General features: G+C 42.7%; 2 protein-coding genes and 1 long non-coding RNA gene across 6 annotated transcripts in view; 1 reads left to right on the top strand and 2 right to left on the bottom strand.

The window, feature by feature from the left end:
* The window catches only part of LOC138845145 (uncharacterized), a 33,094-nt gene extending 21,332 nt beyond the window's left edge, over positions 1-11,762 (top strand). The window contains exons 4-5 of the long non-coding RNA XR_016220542.1: positions 2,219-2,342; positions 11,517-11,762. This is a non-coding gene — a long non-coding RNA (uncharacterized LOC138845145). The remainder of the gene's footprint in view (positions 1-2,218; positions 2,343-11,516) is intronic.
* The window catches only part of ERAP1 (endoplasmic reticulum aminopeptidase 1), a 178,637-nt gene that overhangs the window by 75,417 nt on the left and 86,155 nt on the right, over positions 1-17,065 (bottom strand). The window lies entirely within an intron of this gene.
* On the bottom strand, positions 6,810-8,599 carry LOC149122253 (uncharacterized). The gene has a single exon (XM_089313059.1). It carries the CDS (start codon positions 8,524-8,526, stop codon positions 7,672-7,674), a length of 855 nt encoding a protein of 284 aa, XP_089169185.1. The 5' UTR covers positions 8,527-8,599; the 3' UTR covers positions 6,810-7,671.

Below are 17,065 nucleotides of genomic sequence, written 5' to 3' on the forward strand. Positions count from 1 at the left end.
GTAAACCCTATCTCACCATATGAGGCCCACTAGGACTGCATCCCAGCAGTAAAGATAATTCTAGAAGGAAAGTGCAGATGGCCCACAAGCTTGAGGTCCTCAAGGAGTTCCAGAAACTGGACATTGGTTCCAGGCGGCTCTGTCCTCACCTTTTCTAGGGGTGTCTGGTGCTGTGGTTTAGACACCTCTTGGGATACCCGCACCCCACATTAGGAGTATCTTGAAAACATCTCACAAACACACACACACACACACATCATTTCTCTAACCAACACTAAGACCTCCTTACTGATTTCTCCCCAATTCATCGTGGTCTTTTGATCCATTCTAATCCAATTACACTACCCCTTTAACTTCAAGTCCTGACTCTGCTCCCAATTCTCACTTTGTGTTCATGTGCACCCTGGGAGGCAGCAGGAATTTCTCAAGTAATTGAATCTCTGTCCCCTGTGTGGGAGACCCAGGTTGAGTTCCCAGATCCTGGCTTTGGCCTGCCCCAGCCCTGGCTGTTGTGAATGGTTGAGGAGTGAACCAGTGGATGAAAGATTGCTCTCTTTTCCTCTTTTGCCACTCTCTCTACCTTTCAAATAAATTTGAAAATTTTAAAATCATCTCTGGAGGAAAATAACACCATCTTGGCATCAAATTGTTTCTAGAAAAGATAAAGATATAGAGATAAGTAAATATAAATATAAATACAAGTAAAGCAAACTATGAAGTGAAGAGGGACCACAATGCTGTCAGTGTAGAAATGGGTGATTTGTATGCAAACTTTAAAATAGCAGGCTACCCAATTACTCCAGACAGTAGAAAAAGCAGTATGAGGCAGGATATAACAGGTGGGACTAAACTGACCAAATTGCTAATAAGATAATTCACCATGGCTTCACTTTCTGACTTCTCACCAAGTATGAGGTAAAGAAGGGCTGCTCCTTCCCACTGCAGAGAAAAAGTGGGAAAACTTACTATACACTATGTTCTCCTACTAGTTCATATAAGGTAAGAAACTTCAAATATTACACTTCCAACTCACATTATTTAAGGACAATTATAGATTAAACAAATCTTTTAACTATAATAGCTTTCCATGCAAAAAAAAAAATAGTCTGAATAGTCTTAGAAGAGATAAAACATATAGCAATTTTAAACTCCATGTACACTGAATATTTACACTTTCATATAATAATTTCCACTTATCTATTAAAAGTTTTTCTTCAGGCCTGCGCCACGGTTCACTAGGCTAATCCTCTGCCTACGGCACCGGCACCCCGGGTTCTAGTCCCTGTTGGGGTGCCGATTCTGTCCTGGTTGCTCCTCTTCCAGTCCAGCTCTCTGCTGTGGCCCGGGAGGGCAGTGGAGGATGGCCCAAGTGCTTGGGCCCTGCACCCGCGTGGGAGACCAGGAGGAAGCACCTGACTCCTGGCTTTGGATCGGTGCAGTGTGCCGACCGTGGTGGCCATTTGTGGGGTGAACCAACGGAAGGAAGACCTTTCTCTCTGTCTCTCTCTCTCTGTCTAACTCTGCCTGTCAAAAACAACAACAACAACAACAAAAAAGAATTTCTCTTCAGTCTTTCAAAACTCCACATAAAAGGATGAGAGAAAGATCACCCGTATTACAAATGAAGAAACCGAGGTAGAGAAAATACTAAATGACTTATAAGACAGTTACCCCCATGACCAAATTGGGAACAAAGTCAAACCTGCTCTACAAAGATTGCTATAGACATATTAATCAATATCAGTGAAATCATTAAATACTGAATGTGGCCCTATTTTCTACATAAATTAAGGTGGAATGAGAAGCATCTGATAAACACTTAAAATAAAACTTCAGATTCCTTATTACTGTGATTCCTTAAAATCCACTTTGCAACTTTTAATAGGTGCCCTAATTTACATAGTTACATACAATTTACACACACCATTTACTATATGACATTAAAGTCACCAATTAAGAAAATGAAGTGAAGTGAGAAGCACCATGACCAAAAAACAAAGCCAATCTGCTGAGGAAGATAATATTTGGAAAGACAGGAGACTGGATCTTTATAATGTACAGGTTAGCCACTACACTGATTCTAGAACCAACAGACTTCCTGTTGTGACAGGTAATTAAATGTCTGTCATTTTAAACAAAAAAAGAAGGAAGGGAAAAAATAAAGAAACAGGTTTTAAAGTTTTACATGGAATTCATTCAGACAATCCTTTTCTCTTAGAGCAAAGATGGTTAAAAACTTGGGTTTTCTAAAAAGACTTGCATGAATATGGAGCTATGAAGCCATACAAAGCGGAAGTATCTGGAACCATATGGCCACCTGTAGTCTTCAGCAAGACCACAAGGTACCCAAAAATTCTCTGACCTTTTCAAGCAGACTTCCATGTTTGTCTTTAAAGTCTTCATTAACATCCACTGTTGGGGCCGGCGTAGAGAGTAAAGGCACCGCATCCCATATGGGTGCCAGTTCAAGTCTAGGCTGCTCCACTTCTATCCAGCTCTCTGCTATGGCCTAGGAAAGCAGTAAAAGATGGTCCAAGTCCTTGGGCCCCCATGGGAAATCCAGAGAACGCTCCTGGCGGATCAGCTCAGCTCTGGCCATTGTGGCCATTCAGGGAGTGAACCAGTGGATGGAAGACCTCTCTCTCTCTCTGCCTCTGCCTCTCTGTAACTGTGCCTTTCAAATAAATTATATATATATAAAATCCAGTGTTAAGATAGGCACCTCCTGTAGATAATCAAAGCTGGTGTTCTATGCAAGAGCTAGCTTTCCTATTTATAGTGAAGCTTTTCTAAACAAAAGAGGAATGCTTAGCTCTTCATTTCTTTCCTGTAAATATATTCTATTCAAGCATTTTTCTGGAGTAGCTCGAAGATAAATGATTGCATCCAGTTCAAGTCTCTGGCCAAACTGGTTATTCATCCAATCTTGCCAGTCCTCATAAATTGTCCACTCCTTTCATTCATGCAGATTCACATAAGTTAGATGCAAAAATATACCTCAAATTCATCTTGAATGCTTTGAACATTGCACCATCTGGCTGCAGGTTCAGGAGCCACTTCCCAGTCTTCACAGACTTGTTTAAGGATATTCACAAATGTTCCCTGCAGCGATGTTCCCTTCGATGGAGCTTTTCTTGATGCAGGTCCCCTAGGAGCTAGTGGAGGGAGAAGGACAACTCTTGGGTGGAGCAGCCATCATTGTGTGGTGGCAACCCCAGGCGCGTCGAGCATGGAGGCAGTCACAGGTGCGCGCTAGGATTTTGCCACGGCTGAACTAACCCTGACCTGCCCCCACCATGATCTCCACCAGGATCTTTTTAAAAAATGATTAAATCTTCTAAATGAGCAATGTGTGGAATTAAAAGATCTGAGGAAATTATAAATCCTTTCCAGTTATATCATTTTTGACTCTTATACATTAAAGATATTTAATCATCTTTACGAAAACAGGCAGTACATGTATGCCAATGAAAACTTACTGTGAGTAACAAATAGTATTGCAAGTTCAAAGACAAAATGATGCTACGTACAGTTTAGAAGTTGGGTTTGTTGATATAAATCTCTACACTGTATGAATTGCATACATGATCACTTTGGGCCAGTGTGATGGACTGAATGCTTATACCCCCAGCTCCAAGTCCGTAAGATGAACTCCTAGTCTCCAATGTGATCGTATTAGGAAGTGGGGCCTGTGGGAGTGACTTGGTCATGAGGGTGGAGCCCTCATAAATGGGATCAGTGCCTTTGTAAAAAGCATCCCAAGAACTCTCTCACCCTCTTTCCCACCCGTGAGGATACAAGAAGGAAGGAGGGCCCTCGTGTTGGCTCCCTGCACTTGGACTTCCAGCATCCAGCACAGTGAGAAATAAATTTCTGTTCTTTATAAGCCTCCTGCCTCTGGTGCTTTGTTGGAGCAGCCCAAACTAAGACAGCCAGTATACCATTGGACCCAGGAATACTTAGACAGACTGAAAATATTGGATGCATTATCCAGTCTGCCAAGAGGACATGATAGCACTGCTTCTGTCCACCTGCACATCTCATGTTCCATTTTGCTTCTCTTGTAAGTGGGGTCCTGAGTTTCTCAGTACAAGATTTTCATTAGCGTGGGCTTTGGTCACATAATATCCTGCAACTGGTTATTTTGGAAGGATATATTTGTTAACTGAGCTTAAAAAAGAATTTTGTGTGTATGTGGCTTTTTTTGTTGGCGGTGATGATATGGTCAGATAAGAAGAGAGACCTTGAAGGATACATGTATTCTCCATTACAAAGCCAATTCGAAATGTTGGTTCTTTAAAGACCTACTGTGTGTGTTCTTTTAGGGAAGACATCAAAATAAATAGATTTTGGGCACACAGCTTCTGACCTCACCTTACGTAAGAAAGAGCGTAAGAATTCATTGACAGGATTTTCTTCCCTCCAGATTCAATTTTCCATGAGTCTGTTTTTTCTGTCCATAAATCTCTGTTGTATTTGTAAAAGTAGGACACTTGCAACATTAATTTGTCACAATAGTACATTGCTAATTGTAGTAAAATGCATACCATTTGGAGTAAAGTTAAAAATCAGGTAGCTCCAACTAACTGAATGCATAACCTTGAAATTTAAAATTTAGATACAGGGGCTGGCATTGTGGCACAGTCCGATATCAGAGTGCTCCTTCTCCACTTCTGATCCAGCTCCTTGCTAATGCACTTGGGAAAGGAGCAGAGAATGGCACAGATGCATGGTCCTGCACCATACAGGAGACCCAGATGGAGTTCCTGGCTCCTGGCTTTGAGCCAGCTTGGCCCTGGCCACTGTGGCCATTTGGGGAATGAATCAGCAGATGGAAGATCTCCATATCTCTCTCTATCTCTCCCTCTTTGTGTGTTGCTCTATCTTTCAAATAAGTAAATATAAATGTGTATTTAAAAAATAAATCTTAGATACTGTGCCACCAAGTGAGTAAGAAGCTGCCTTAATTTGTTAGCATTAGTGAAAGTTTAGTCCCTCAGTAACTCCTCTACTTCCATGATCAAAATCGGTTTTCCTTAAAGAGAAGTATTTTTGATGGTGTGACTCTGTCACAGGAATCTTCTTCTCCAATAAATCAATTTTCTTTTTGCCCAGATCTATTCGGGTGCACTTTGTCAGCATTCTTAGCTCCAGACCATGGTCGAACGCAGGCAACTGGGTTCTATTCCAGCTCTGCCACTTTCTGCGAGAGTTCATCAAGCTTTCGAGCCTCACTTATCTAAGCTTTTTTTTCTTAAATTATGTATTTGAAAGGAAGAGTGACACAGAAAGATATATTCTATCACTGATTCACTCCCCTAATGACTGCAGCAGGCAGAAGCCAGGAGTCAGTAACTCCACCCAGGTCTCTCAAGTGGGTGGCAGGAGCCCAGGTACTTGGACCATCATCTGCTACCTTTCAGGGTGCATTAGCAGGAAACTTGGTAAGAAACGGGACAACTGGGACTCGAGCTGGTGCTCCAGTATGGGATGCCAGTATCTCAAGTGGAGGCTTAACTGCTGCTCCACAATGCTGGTCTCTCACATCACTAATTTTTAACATGAACATAATAACCCAACCATAACCAATGTCGTTATATCATAGCAATCACATAATTAATACCGGTTCCTTCTATGATTTCAATGAAGTTATTAGACCACATCCAATTTGAGATTTTGACTTAGTTGCTAAATATAGTAAGTGGAGTCTCGGGTTCGATGTATGTAAATTGTACACAGATGACCTTTGGCCAGGTTCACAGTGAGATGAACAACTGGAAGAAGAATATGGAAAGATTTGGGATGTGATCAAGATAAAAACAATCCAAATCAGTGCAGAGGCAATCTTCCTATTTTCTTCCTTAAAGAATGTAGAGAATACAACAGAGAATGTGATTATTGGAAATGTTTGACGTTGTGGGACAATTTTTCTAACACAGTGATTACTAAATCATTATTCCATTGTGTTTAGGCGATGCTATATAAATCACCTAATGAGCACTGAGCCCTCTTATTTTTTGTTATGAGATACAAATGTTGACAACACAAAGAAATACTGGATAACACTTACACAGTAGTGGGTAATTTTTCAAACCTACTGAATCAAATTTGCTCAGAGACCATAAAATTACATTTAAAAAATGCAAAATTATGATACTAGCTATTCAAAAGACATGCCTAGGGTGTTGACTGTCCCTGAAGGCTCAAGAATTATTTCAATTGTCAATGGGTTATGACCAAAGCTACTTCTTGAATGAGTATTTATTGCCACATGGTGGGGTCCTCGGGGACTTGTCAAGGAGAAGAAAAAAATGTATGATTTGCATAATTTCACATGAGCTTCACTACAAGCAAAAGGATAGTCTATTTTTTTTTTTTTTTTTTTTGGAGGGACTGGTTCTTTATTTCAAAAAGACACTTATTGTCAATAATCAGTATCAAAACAGTTACACTATTGGTTTTTCTTTCTCCCAACAGGCCCCAAAGAGACCACACCAAAGGAGAGTACATTTTAAGCCAATAAGCTGCAGGATGTACACCTAACAGACCTCACAGAAACCTCACCTAAAGTGGGGACAGGGTGGGGGAAGGAACTTGGAAAGACTAGCACACTGCCAGCCCAGACTGTGGAATGCTCTCACAGCCAGAAGGGCTGGCCAGGGTCCCCAAGGCCAGAGAAGCAAAGTTTCAAAATAATATAAAATTTTAAAAGTTTTGTACAGAAGCTATTCAAGATTTCTCCAGCACTGACTGATACAAAGCACAATGAGATGGCACTTTTAGAAACAGCAGCTTCAGACCCAGCAAAGGGTGGTGAGATGAGTTTTATATGGCTAAATCAGTGGCAAAAACATAATTTTCTTTCTCTCAAGGAGGCAGGAAAAGCAGTGAAGTGATCACCTCAACCTAAGAGGCACATGATCCATTCTGCAAGCTGTTGGGAAGGGGCAGAGGTGGGGCAAAAAATTGGTCTCAGAGGTCTTACCATTTTAATTTGGTCACTTCTGATGAATGAAAAGAAAACAAAACAAAACAAAAACAGTGCCAAAGATACCTTAAAGCTGTAAACCTGAACAGCGCGAGGGGTTTTTGTTTTTGGCCAACTCCTCCCAGAATCACCTTTCTGGTTTGGCTGATGCTTTGTACAGAGCAGTGAGGTTCCCCACAGAGGAGTCTTTCCTGGGCTCTGTCTGGCGCCCAGTAAGGCAGGCCCAACACCTCTTTCCTTGCTCTGCGGACAGGGTACTATGCATTAAGCTGAAAAGTTACCTTCAAAAAGTAAGAAAAGTATTAGATTGCTCCTTCCGAGTGTGGAATTACTTGGAATGTTTTACAAAATGGTCACTACAACAACAAAAAAGGTAATTACAAAATGTGTACATCACAACATGCTTTGAAAGACACTTTGCATTGTGCTCACATTCCCTTAAATGTTGTTCCCAAAAGTGCTCAGCCTCTGGTCCCACTGGAATCTCTGGGAAGAGGCAGAGACAGTTTGGTGAAAGGACACGGGGGCGGGGTCTAAGGACAGAGGAGGTGGGTGGCAAAAGGAGAAAGCAGCCTTCCAGTTAAAAGATCAGCCCTCAGTTTAGAGGTCAGCTCCGGGCAGGCTGGCCTCAGGTGGAGTCGGGGTCAGAGGGAGGAGCAGCGGCAGGGCGGGACTGGGGTGCTCTACATCTCGTTCAGGTCAAGCAGAGTCTGGTCCAGCATCCTTTGTGTACAGAGGTGCTCCTCTTTGGTGCATTTCAGTTTATCTTCCAAATCATCAATTGTCTTTTCCAGCTTGGCTACCGATCTCTCAGCAAATTCAGCACGGGTCTCCGCCTCCTTGAGTTTATCGGTGAGAATCTTTATTTCTTCCTCATATTTGTCCTCTTTTTGAGAGTACTTTTCCTCAGCAGCACTCAGACACTTCAGGTTCTGGTCCATCAGTCTGATCTGCTCATCCATCTCTCGGCAACGGGACTCTGCCAGCTCAGCTCGTTCCTCTGTGCGTTCCAAGTCTCCTTCAATAATCACCAATTTACGAGCCACCTCTTCATACTTCCTGTCTGCCTCTTCTGCAATGTGCTTAGCTTCTTTGAGTTGGATTTCCTGGAGTTCCATCTTTTCTTCATCTTTTAAGGCCCGGTTTTCAATAACCTTCATACCTCTCTCACTCTCATCAGCAGCTTTTTCTGCTTCTTCCAACTTTTGCAGGGCAGTGGCCAAGCGCTCCTGAGCACGATCCAGCTCCTCTTCCACCAACTGGATCCTGCGGTTCAAGGAAGCCACCTCAGCCTCAGCGTCAGCAGCCTTCTTCTCTGCCAGCTCCAGTTTCTCCTGGGCATCCTTCAGGGCTTCAGAATACTTGTCCAGCTCATCCTCTGTCCCTTTCAGCTTCTTCTGCATGGCCGCCAGCTCATCTTCCAGCTGTTTACTTCTTTCTTCTGCCTGCTTCTGCTCCGCTTCAGCTTGCTCAGCACGGTCCAGAGCATTCTCCTTGTCCAGCTTGAGCATCTGCATCTTTTTCTTTATGGCCTCCATCGTGGTTGGTGGTGGGCTTACCTGTGAACACTGGAGAACTGGCAATGAGAGCAGGAGAGGAGGGGCTGCGGCTTGAGCACCAGGATAGTCTATTTTGTTTTTATTGTTCGAAGATAGATATGTGGTAGAAAATTCTAACCAAAAACTTGATGTTTGAGAACAGTATTGAATTCTATCTGGTTTTTGTTCACATTTTTCAAGACGCTTGTAGCAACCCATGTTGGCGATTCAATGTTCAGTATTCACTGTGTTGTAAGTGCCTGTCAGAAATGCAGCCAGTGTTCCAGGTCTACAACAGCACCTGGATGACTTTTTTTCAGCAGCGTGTTACTTGAATCTCCATGTGTGTCCGTTCCCTGGCTGGAACGTTGGCTATTCGGGATTTGGTAACTCAGCAGCAGTGTGCAATTTTTGCTTAGTTCCAGAGCTTCATTCTCCTGGCTTTTGGTTAGTAAAATAAAAAATAGATCTTTTAAAAAATATTTTCCCCATGAATTTGCAGAAAATTACTGAGATGTTTTCATTCCCTTCTCCCATTGTAATGGTGTTTATCAAACAAAACCGATAATTTAGCACTATAGTCAGAACTTTGAAAATCTGGTTTTCAGTGGAGAGTGGAAAATTAGATGAATCAGTGCTCAAAACACATATACTGTTTAATAGAGCTTTCTACAGATACACTTTTTACAGGCTATTTTCAGTAAAAATTAGCATCCTTGTCTCTTTTTTTTTTTTTTAAACAGGCAGAGTGGACAGTGAGAGAGACAGAGAGAAAGGTCTTCCTTTGCTGTTGGTTCACCCTCCAATGGCCACCACGGCTAGCGCACCGCGCTGATCCGAAGGCAGGAGCCAGGTGCTTCTCCTGGTCTCCCATGGGGTGCAGGGCCCAAGCACTTGAGCCATCCTCCACTGCACTCCCAGGCCACAGAAGAGAGCTGGCCTGGAAGAGGGGAAACCGGGACAGAATCCGGTGCCCCGACCGGGACTAGAACCTGGTGTGCCGACACCACGGGCAGAGGATTAGCCTAGTGAGCTGCAGCGCTGGCCCATCCTTGGATCTTGTAAACAGATAGCCTAAAGCGATGATTCACACAACTGTACCCATTCACAAGATGGATAATTATTATATATTAACATATAATACTAAGTGTGACTCTTTCCTTTATACTCAGTGATAATCTGCCTGAACCAGTCCCCTCCAAGGTGAGTTGATACATGTCCCACCCACTAGTGATTTTGATGACTGATTAAAATGTGCTGTTTAATTTCTGCTCAGAAGGCAATGTGATTATAATAGAAGCAATGTCATTTCCCCTTCCGTTCTTTATATTTGTTCCCCTAAGATAGAGTTGGAACGAATATTTCAAAGGTGCAAAATACTATTAGACAATACTCTTTGAAATGGACCTCGTAGTATTTGGCCACCAAATACTGTACTGCTTGGCAGAAAAGAAGTATAGAGGAAGGTAGCACATTAGCCTTAATGACTGCTTGTTTTGCCCAGTATAAGCAAGTACAGTGTACAAAGAAGTATATCCTGAATACATTTTTCCATTCCTTTAACACAAATAAATTCTTTGGTTTTACTTTGAGGTGGAAAAAAAAAAGAAAATTGTGATGGCAGAAGGGTATTTTTTTTAAAAAAAGATTTACTCATTTATTTGAAAGTCAGAGCTACAGAGAGTGAGAGACAGAAAAAAGAGATCTTCCATCTGCTGGTCCACTCTCCAAATGGCCAAAAAGGCCAGGGATAGGCCAGGCCAAAGGTGGGAGCCAGAAGCTTCATCCAAGTCTCCCATATGGGTTCAGGGGCTCAAGCACTTGGACCATCCTCTCTGCTGCCCGCCCAGGTGCATTAGCAGGGAGCTAGATTGGAAGTAGAGCAGCTGGGACTCGAACCGGCACCCACACAGGATGCTGGCACTGCAGATGGTGGTTTAACCTGCTAAGCCACAGCATCAGCTCCTGTATAAGGACTTTTAATCATAAAATATATTATAATAAAAACCTAGGAGGAAGTGAAGTGGGGAAGAAGCAGGAATTTCAAACTATTAAAAATGAATGTAGGGGGAGGGCTGGCATCTGTGGAACCAGCATCCATATGGGTACCAGTTCGAGTCCTGACTGCTCCTCTTCTTATCAAGCTCTCTGTTATAGACTGGGAAATCAGCAGAAGATGGCCCAAGTACTTGGACCCCTGCATTCACATGGGGAGACCTGAAAAAAGCTCCTGGTTCCTGGCTTTGGATCAGCTCCGCTCTGGCTGTTGTGGCCATCTGGGAAGCAGACAAGCAAATAGAAGACCTCTCTCTCTGTCTCTCCCTCTCAATTCTACCGTTCAAATAAATTTTTAAAAATCTTAAAAAAAATAATGTTGGGCAGGCATTTGGCACAGTGGTTTAAGATACCACTTGGGCCGGCGCCGCGGCTCAATAGGCTAATCCTCCGCCTGCGGTGCCGGCACACCGGGTTCTAGTCCCCGTAGGGGCAACGGATTCTGTCCCGGTTGCCCCTCTTCCAGGCCAGCTCTCTGCTGTGGCCCGGGAGGGCAGTGGAGGATGGCCCAGGTCCTTGGGCCCTGCACCCCATGGGAGACCAGGAGGAAGCACCTGGCTCCTGGCTTTGGATCGGCTCAGTGCGCCAGCCGTGGCAGCCATTTCCGGGGTGAACCAATGGAAAAGGAAGACCTTTCTCTCTGTCTCTCTCTCTCACTGTCTAACTCTCCTATCAAAAAAAAAAAATGCAAAATGTTTCAAACGTCAGTATTTACAACATGCCAGAAATCATTTCATTTACAACTATTAAAGATACAAAAATTTTAGTTATTGATATTTAAAAGTGCAATTAAAATGTTTAAGTATTGGAATGATATATAGTTTTTAAAAATTACTTTATAGCACACAGCAGGAATCAGACTCCACTGGCAGGTCAGTAGTTAGGTAATATCCACAAACTCCTGGGGCTATTAAAAACTTGTCAAAACTTTCCAGGTGCCAGCTCAGCCAGAACTTTGGACAGAGTCACTGTGAAGGTAAACCAGACACCTGAGGCAGCCCAGGAAGCTGCAAGGAGATCCTGGTGCCAGCTTCCAAGGATCACATTTGAGAAGCACACTCTGGATGAGGCTTCCTTTCCCCCAGCTTTGGAAACATGGGTGGCCCAGAGGTCTATGCTTAATTAATGCATGGATCATAGGAATTGTCACACCATTTAAATTCATAAATTTGTTGAATAAGTTTGCCCAGTTTTATACTCTCTTCTTCCACGTATTTCCTCCCGAAGTCCTTACATGTCCACAGCATGAAGCCAGGTAAGAAGCATGTAAATGTAAATGGCCACACACAGGAAGCAATAGAACTAAGTTCGAGCCTGAGATTGCAACATAGGAGAACTGAGTGAATCACTCACCACAAAGCACATAGGAACACACACACACATGCACACACACACAAGAATTTGCAGTGCAATTCTGGTGCTAACTCCCTAGAATTAGTTCAGCCTTCATGGGTTAAGGGTATAGTCTTTCCCAACACGCTGTCCTCCAAACACTGTTCCCAAGTTTGGGGAGTCCCTGGGCTACACACACCTCTGACCAAATGACTACAAATTCAGAGGTTCCCATAACCCTTCATGTTTGCTAATCTGCTGGAATGGCTCACAGAACTCGGAAAGCAATAGGCTCACAACAATAATTTTATTAGAAAGGATACAGTACAGGAACAGCAGAAAGAAGAGACCTTTAGGGCAAAGTCAAGAAGGGCCCAAACTTGAAACGTCCCCCTTACAACACATCATTGTACAATGTGTGTCAGCAGCCAGAAAGCCCACCCAAACTTCAGGCATCAAGAGTTCTCACTGGCATCTTGTTATGACTGACTGGGTCACTGGCCCCATGATGGACATGGGTATCTTTCAGGCTCATATCATATGGTGCAAAACCTCAAATTTCTAATCACCAAGTTGCTCTTTCTGGTGTGACCAACCCTATCCTGAGTCGTTTTATTAGCATAAAATCAAGGTGGCTAATGAAGACTCTTGTAACTCAGGAAATTTCAAGACTTTAGAGGTTACTTCATGGGAACCAGAGGCAAAGATGATATTCTTTATTCTACAACACTATTTTTTTAAATGTTGTTTCTTATATTTTATTAACTCTTCATAGATAATTATTTGTTCTGGCTTGCGGAAGCAGGAAGCTAGTCAACATTTGGCATAATAAGGTCTGTCACAGTGGCTAGCCATAAACCTCCCAGCACCACTTTGACCTGAAAGGTACACATGATGAAGGTGACAGATTTTGCCATTCTTGTCTGCCTGTAATGCTTCAGGCCAGCTTAACCTTCTTTCTCTTATGCTTATTCTTCTTGGGACTGGCGTAAGACTACTTCCTTTTCTTAACACCACCACAAAGTCTCAACAGAAGATGGAGAGTGGACTCCTTTTGAATGCGTACTCAGATGAATTTCCTCAGTCTTGCAGTGGCTTGCCAATGAAGATCAGTCTTTGCTGATGAAGAGGAATTCCTTCCTTATCCTGGAATTTTCTATTGTATCCACGGTTTCCACCTCTAGTATAATCTTTCCCATAAAGATTTTTACTAAAATCCGCATCTCGGTGGCGGTCCCACTGCGGCTGATGGTGGATCAGCATGTTACAAGACTACTCTTTTTTTTTTTTTTTTTTTTGACAGGCAGAGTGGACAGTGAGAGAGAGAGACAGAGAGAAAGGTTTTCCTTTGCCGTTGGTTCACCCTCCAATGGCCGCCGCGGCCAGCATGCTGCAGCCGGCGCACGGCGCTGATCCAATGGCAGGAGCCAGGTACTTATCCTGGTCTCCCATGGGGTTCAGGGCCCAAGCACTTGGGCCATCCTCCACTGCACTCCCTGGCCACAGCAGAGAGCTGGCCTGGAAGAGGGGCAACCGGGACAGAATCCGGCGCCCCAACCGGGACTAGAACCCGGTGTGCCGGCGCCACTAAGCGGAGGATTAGCCTAGTGAGCCGCGGCGCCGGCACAAGACTACTCTTAAAACTCCTTCTGGTTTCCCATTATCTTCAAGATCTACATCAATGCGGTCAGCATGGCCCTGCACCTTCACCTTTCAGCCTGCTGTACCAGTCTTATTCCACTGTAATTCCTTGTCCAATAACAAATAACCAGACAAAACACATTAGCCTCCTTTCTGTCAACTGCCCCTTTCCAAGAGTATTTTATCTTCCCCAAAACAGTCTCTACTCTTGACTTTTCTTAATCTCACATATATTCTGAGTTTAGCTCCAGATCTCACCCTACTTCCCATAACAGGTGTCAGGTTTCAGGTCTTCCTGTTGAGCAACGCCATTTATATTTATATGAATGCTGAATTGCATTGTCTGTTGCTGGTCTCCTTTTCTAGAATGAAAATCTAGTAAGATCAGGAATCACATTACCAGAGCCTACTATGATGCTGGGCTCAGAATACATTCTCAGTCAATAATTGTTGGGAGGACAATGTTGTGATACAGAGATTACAACGCTGCTTATAACACCAGCATTGCATATCAGAATGATGAGTCTAGCCCCAGGTACACTTCTTCCAACGCAGCTTCCAGCTGATACACCTGGGAAGGCAGTGGAAGATGGCCTAGGACCCGGACTAGCCCCAGTCATTGTGGCCATTTGGGGAGTAAATCAATGGATGGAAGATTGATCTCTCTCTGTCTCTCATTCTGTCTTTCAAATAAATAAATAAATAAATCTTTAGAGTTGTAATTATGAAGTATATGAGGTTTATAACTATAAAGCTGTATAGCTCTGCATACATTCCTATGGACTTAATTCTAAGGGTACAGTTCAAAAACTTGCCATGAGACCCCCAAATCCCATTAAGCTGGATGGTAAAAATACCATCTTAAATGTTAAAGTGATCATATGGGGGCAGAGACGGAAGAGAGCTTATTGCTCTAGTCTAGGAGAAGATGGTTTAAAAAAAATGGAGAGAGCATAGTCTCAGGGAAGAGTTAGGCAGAAAATTGCAGAGGAAACTCCATGCAAATTAGAGGGACACTGTGCACCTACATGGAAGGTGGGGACATGTACAAATCAGGACCCCAGCAGCCGAGAGCCTCCACACCAGCTTTGGTGTGAGACTGGACTGCAACAGCCCAAGCCACTGGCTATAAAGCTGCAGTAAAAGACTGGAGGGAATTCAGCTTGGAGCCCTGTGGGGATAGTGTACCTGCCAAACTAGAGAAGAAAAGGAGGGGGGGACACATTTCTCTCTCCCTGAACACCCTGCAATGGCATCCTGTAATAGGCCAGTAGAGAGAGGGCACCATTTTGGACATATGCCAGCTTGTGTCCATGCTCAGCAACCAGCTGAGTGGAGACTCTTGAGTCTGGTGGGGAGAACTGAGAGGGGACTGGATGCTCATGGGTGTGGGAGGATTGTGTGCCAGGACTGTGAAAACGGGCTGTGTGGGAGGACTCAGTGTATGACTAGGACTTTGGGCAGTCACTGTGAGAGGCTCCACACTCTCAGGGCTCCCTGGTTGCCTGGTGAGGGACATTGTTGGGGAATCTACTTACACTGAGGACTGCACAGATCCTTTGTGTGGTCCTTGTGGAAGTGCGGATGAATTTTATACCCACTGGGGCTAGTGCCCAGGCACTGGTGTCTTTGAGGAGAGGAAGTAAGCTGAATCTATGCCAACAGAGTAGAACAAACTTCCTCTCTGATAAAAAAGGAGATTTACCGTGTCCAACCTGGGTGTCACCTTGACACTCCCTTCAACCTGCAGCACTAAATAGCCAGAGCCATTAGGCAAGAAAAAGAAATCAAAGGGATACAAATTGGGGAGGAAGAAGTTAAACTATCCCTATTTGTAGGTAACATGATTCTATATATAGGAGATCCAAAAGACTCCACTAAGAGACTATTGGAACTCAAAGAAGAGTTTGATAAAGTAGCAGGACATAAATCAATACACAAAAATCAACAACTTTTGTTTACACAGACAATGCCCTGGCTAAGAATTTCTAAGATCAATCCCATTCACAATAGCTACAAAAAATCAAATATCTTGGAATAAATTTAACCAAGGATGTCAAAGATCTCTATGATGAGATTATAAAACATTAAAGAAAGAAATAGAAGAATATACAAAAAATGGAAAAAATCTTCCATGTTCATGGATTGGAAGAATCAATATCATCAAAATGTCCATGTTTCTGAAAGCAGTTTACAGATTGAACATGATACCAATCAAAATACCAAGGATATTCTTCTCAGATATAGAAAAAATGATTCTGAAATTCATATGGAAACACAGGAGACCCCAAATAGCTAAAGCAATTTTATACAACAAAAACAAATCTGGAGGCATCACAATACCAGATTTCAAGACATACTACAGGGCAGTTATAATCAAAACAGCCTGGTACTGGTACAAACACAGATGAATAGATCAATGGAACAGAATAGAAACACCAGAAATCAATCCAAGCACCTACAATCAACTTATATTTGACAAAGGAGCTAAAATCAATCCATGGAGCTAGGAGAGTCTCAACAAATGGTGCTAGGAAAACTGGATTTCCCCATGCAAAAGTATGAAGTAAGACCCCTACCATATACTTTACACAAAAATCCAATAAAAATAGACTAAAGACCTAAATCTACAATCTGATACCATCAAATTATTAGAGAACATTGAGGGAAACCCTAGCATAGGCAAAGAATTAGCATAGGCAAAGAATTCTTGGAAAGACCCTAGAGAAACAAGCAATCAAAGCCAAAATTGACAAACGGCATTACATCAAATTGAGAAGTTCTGTACTGCAAAAGAAACAGCAAAGTAAAGAGGCAACTAATAGAATGGGAGAAATTATTTACAAACTATTCAACTGATAAAGAATCAATGACCAGAATATGTAAATAGATCAAGAAACTCAAAAACAACCCAATGAAGAAATGGGCAAAGGACTTAAACAGACATTTTTCAAAAGGGGAAATCCAAATGGCCAACAGACACATGAAAAAAATGCTCAGGATCACTAGCCATCAGTGAAATGCAAATCAAAACCACAATGAGGTTTCACCTCACCCCAGTTAGATGGCTTTCATACAGAAATCAGCAAACAACAAACGGTGGCGAGGATGTGGGGAAAAAGCTACCTTAATCCACTGTTGGTGGGAATGTAAACTGGGACACCATTGTGGAAGACAGTTTGGAGATACCTCAGAAATCTAAATATAGACCTACCATATGACCCAGCCATCCCACTCCTGGGAATTTATTCAAGGGAAATGAAATCAGCATATGAAAGAGCTGTCTGCAACCCCATGTTTATTGCAACTCAATTCACAATAGCTAAGACGTGGAACCAACCTAAATGCCCATCAACTAAAGACTAGATAAAGAAATTATGGAGTATGCATACTACGGAATACTACATAGCAATAAAAAAATGAAATACAGTCATTTGCAACAAAATGGGTGAATCTGGAAAACATCATCATTAATGAAATTAGCCAGTCCCAAAGGGATAAATACCATATG

The sequence above is a fragment of the Oryctolagus cuniculus genome, chromosome 14 (genome assembly GCF_051225735.1).
Source record: "Oryctolagus cuniculus isolate XC-2025 breed Fujian yellow rabbit chromosome 14, ASM5122573v1, whole genome shotgun sequence".
NCBI classification, from domain to species: Eukaryota; Metazoa; Chordata; class Mammalia; order Lagomorpha; family Leporidae; genus Oryctolagus; species Oryctolagus cuniculus.

Bases quoted from the DNA above. Each gene is read 5' to 3' on its own strand.
- LOC149122253 (XM_089313059.1), bottom strand. From the start codon at position 8,526: ATGGAGGCCATAAAGAAAAAGATGCAGATGCTCAAGCTGGACAAGGAG.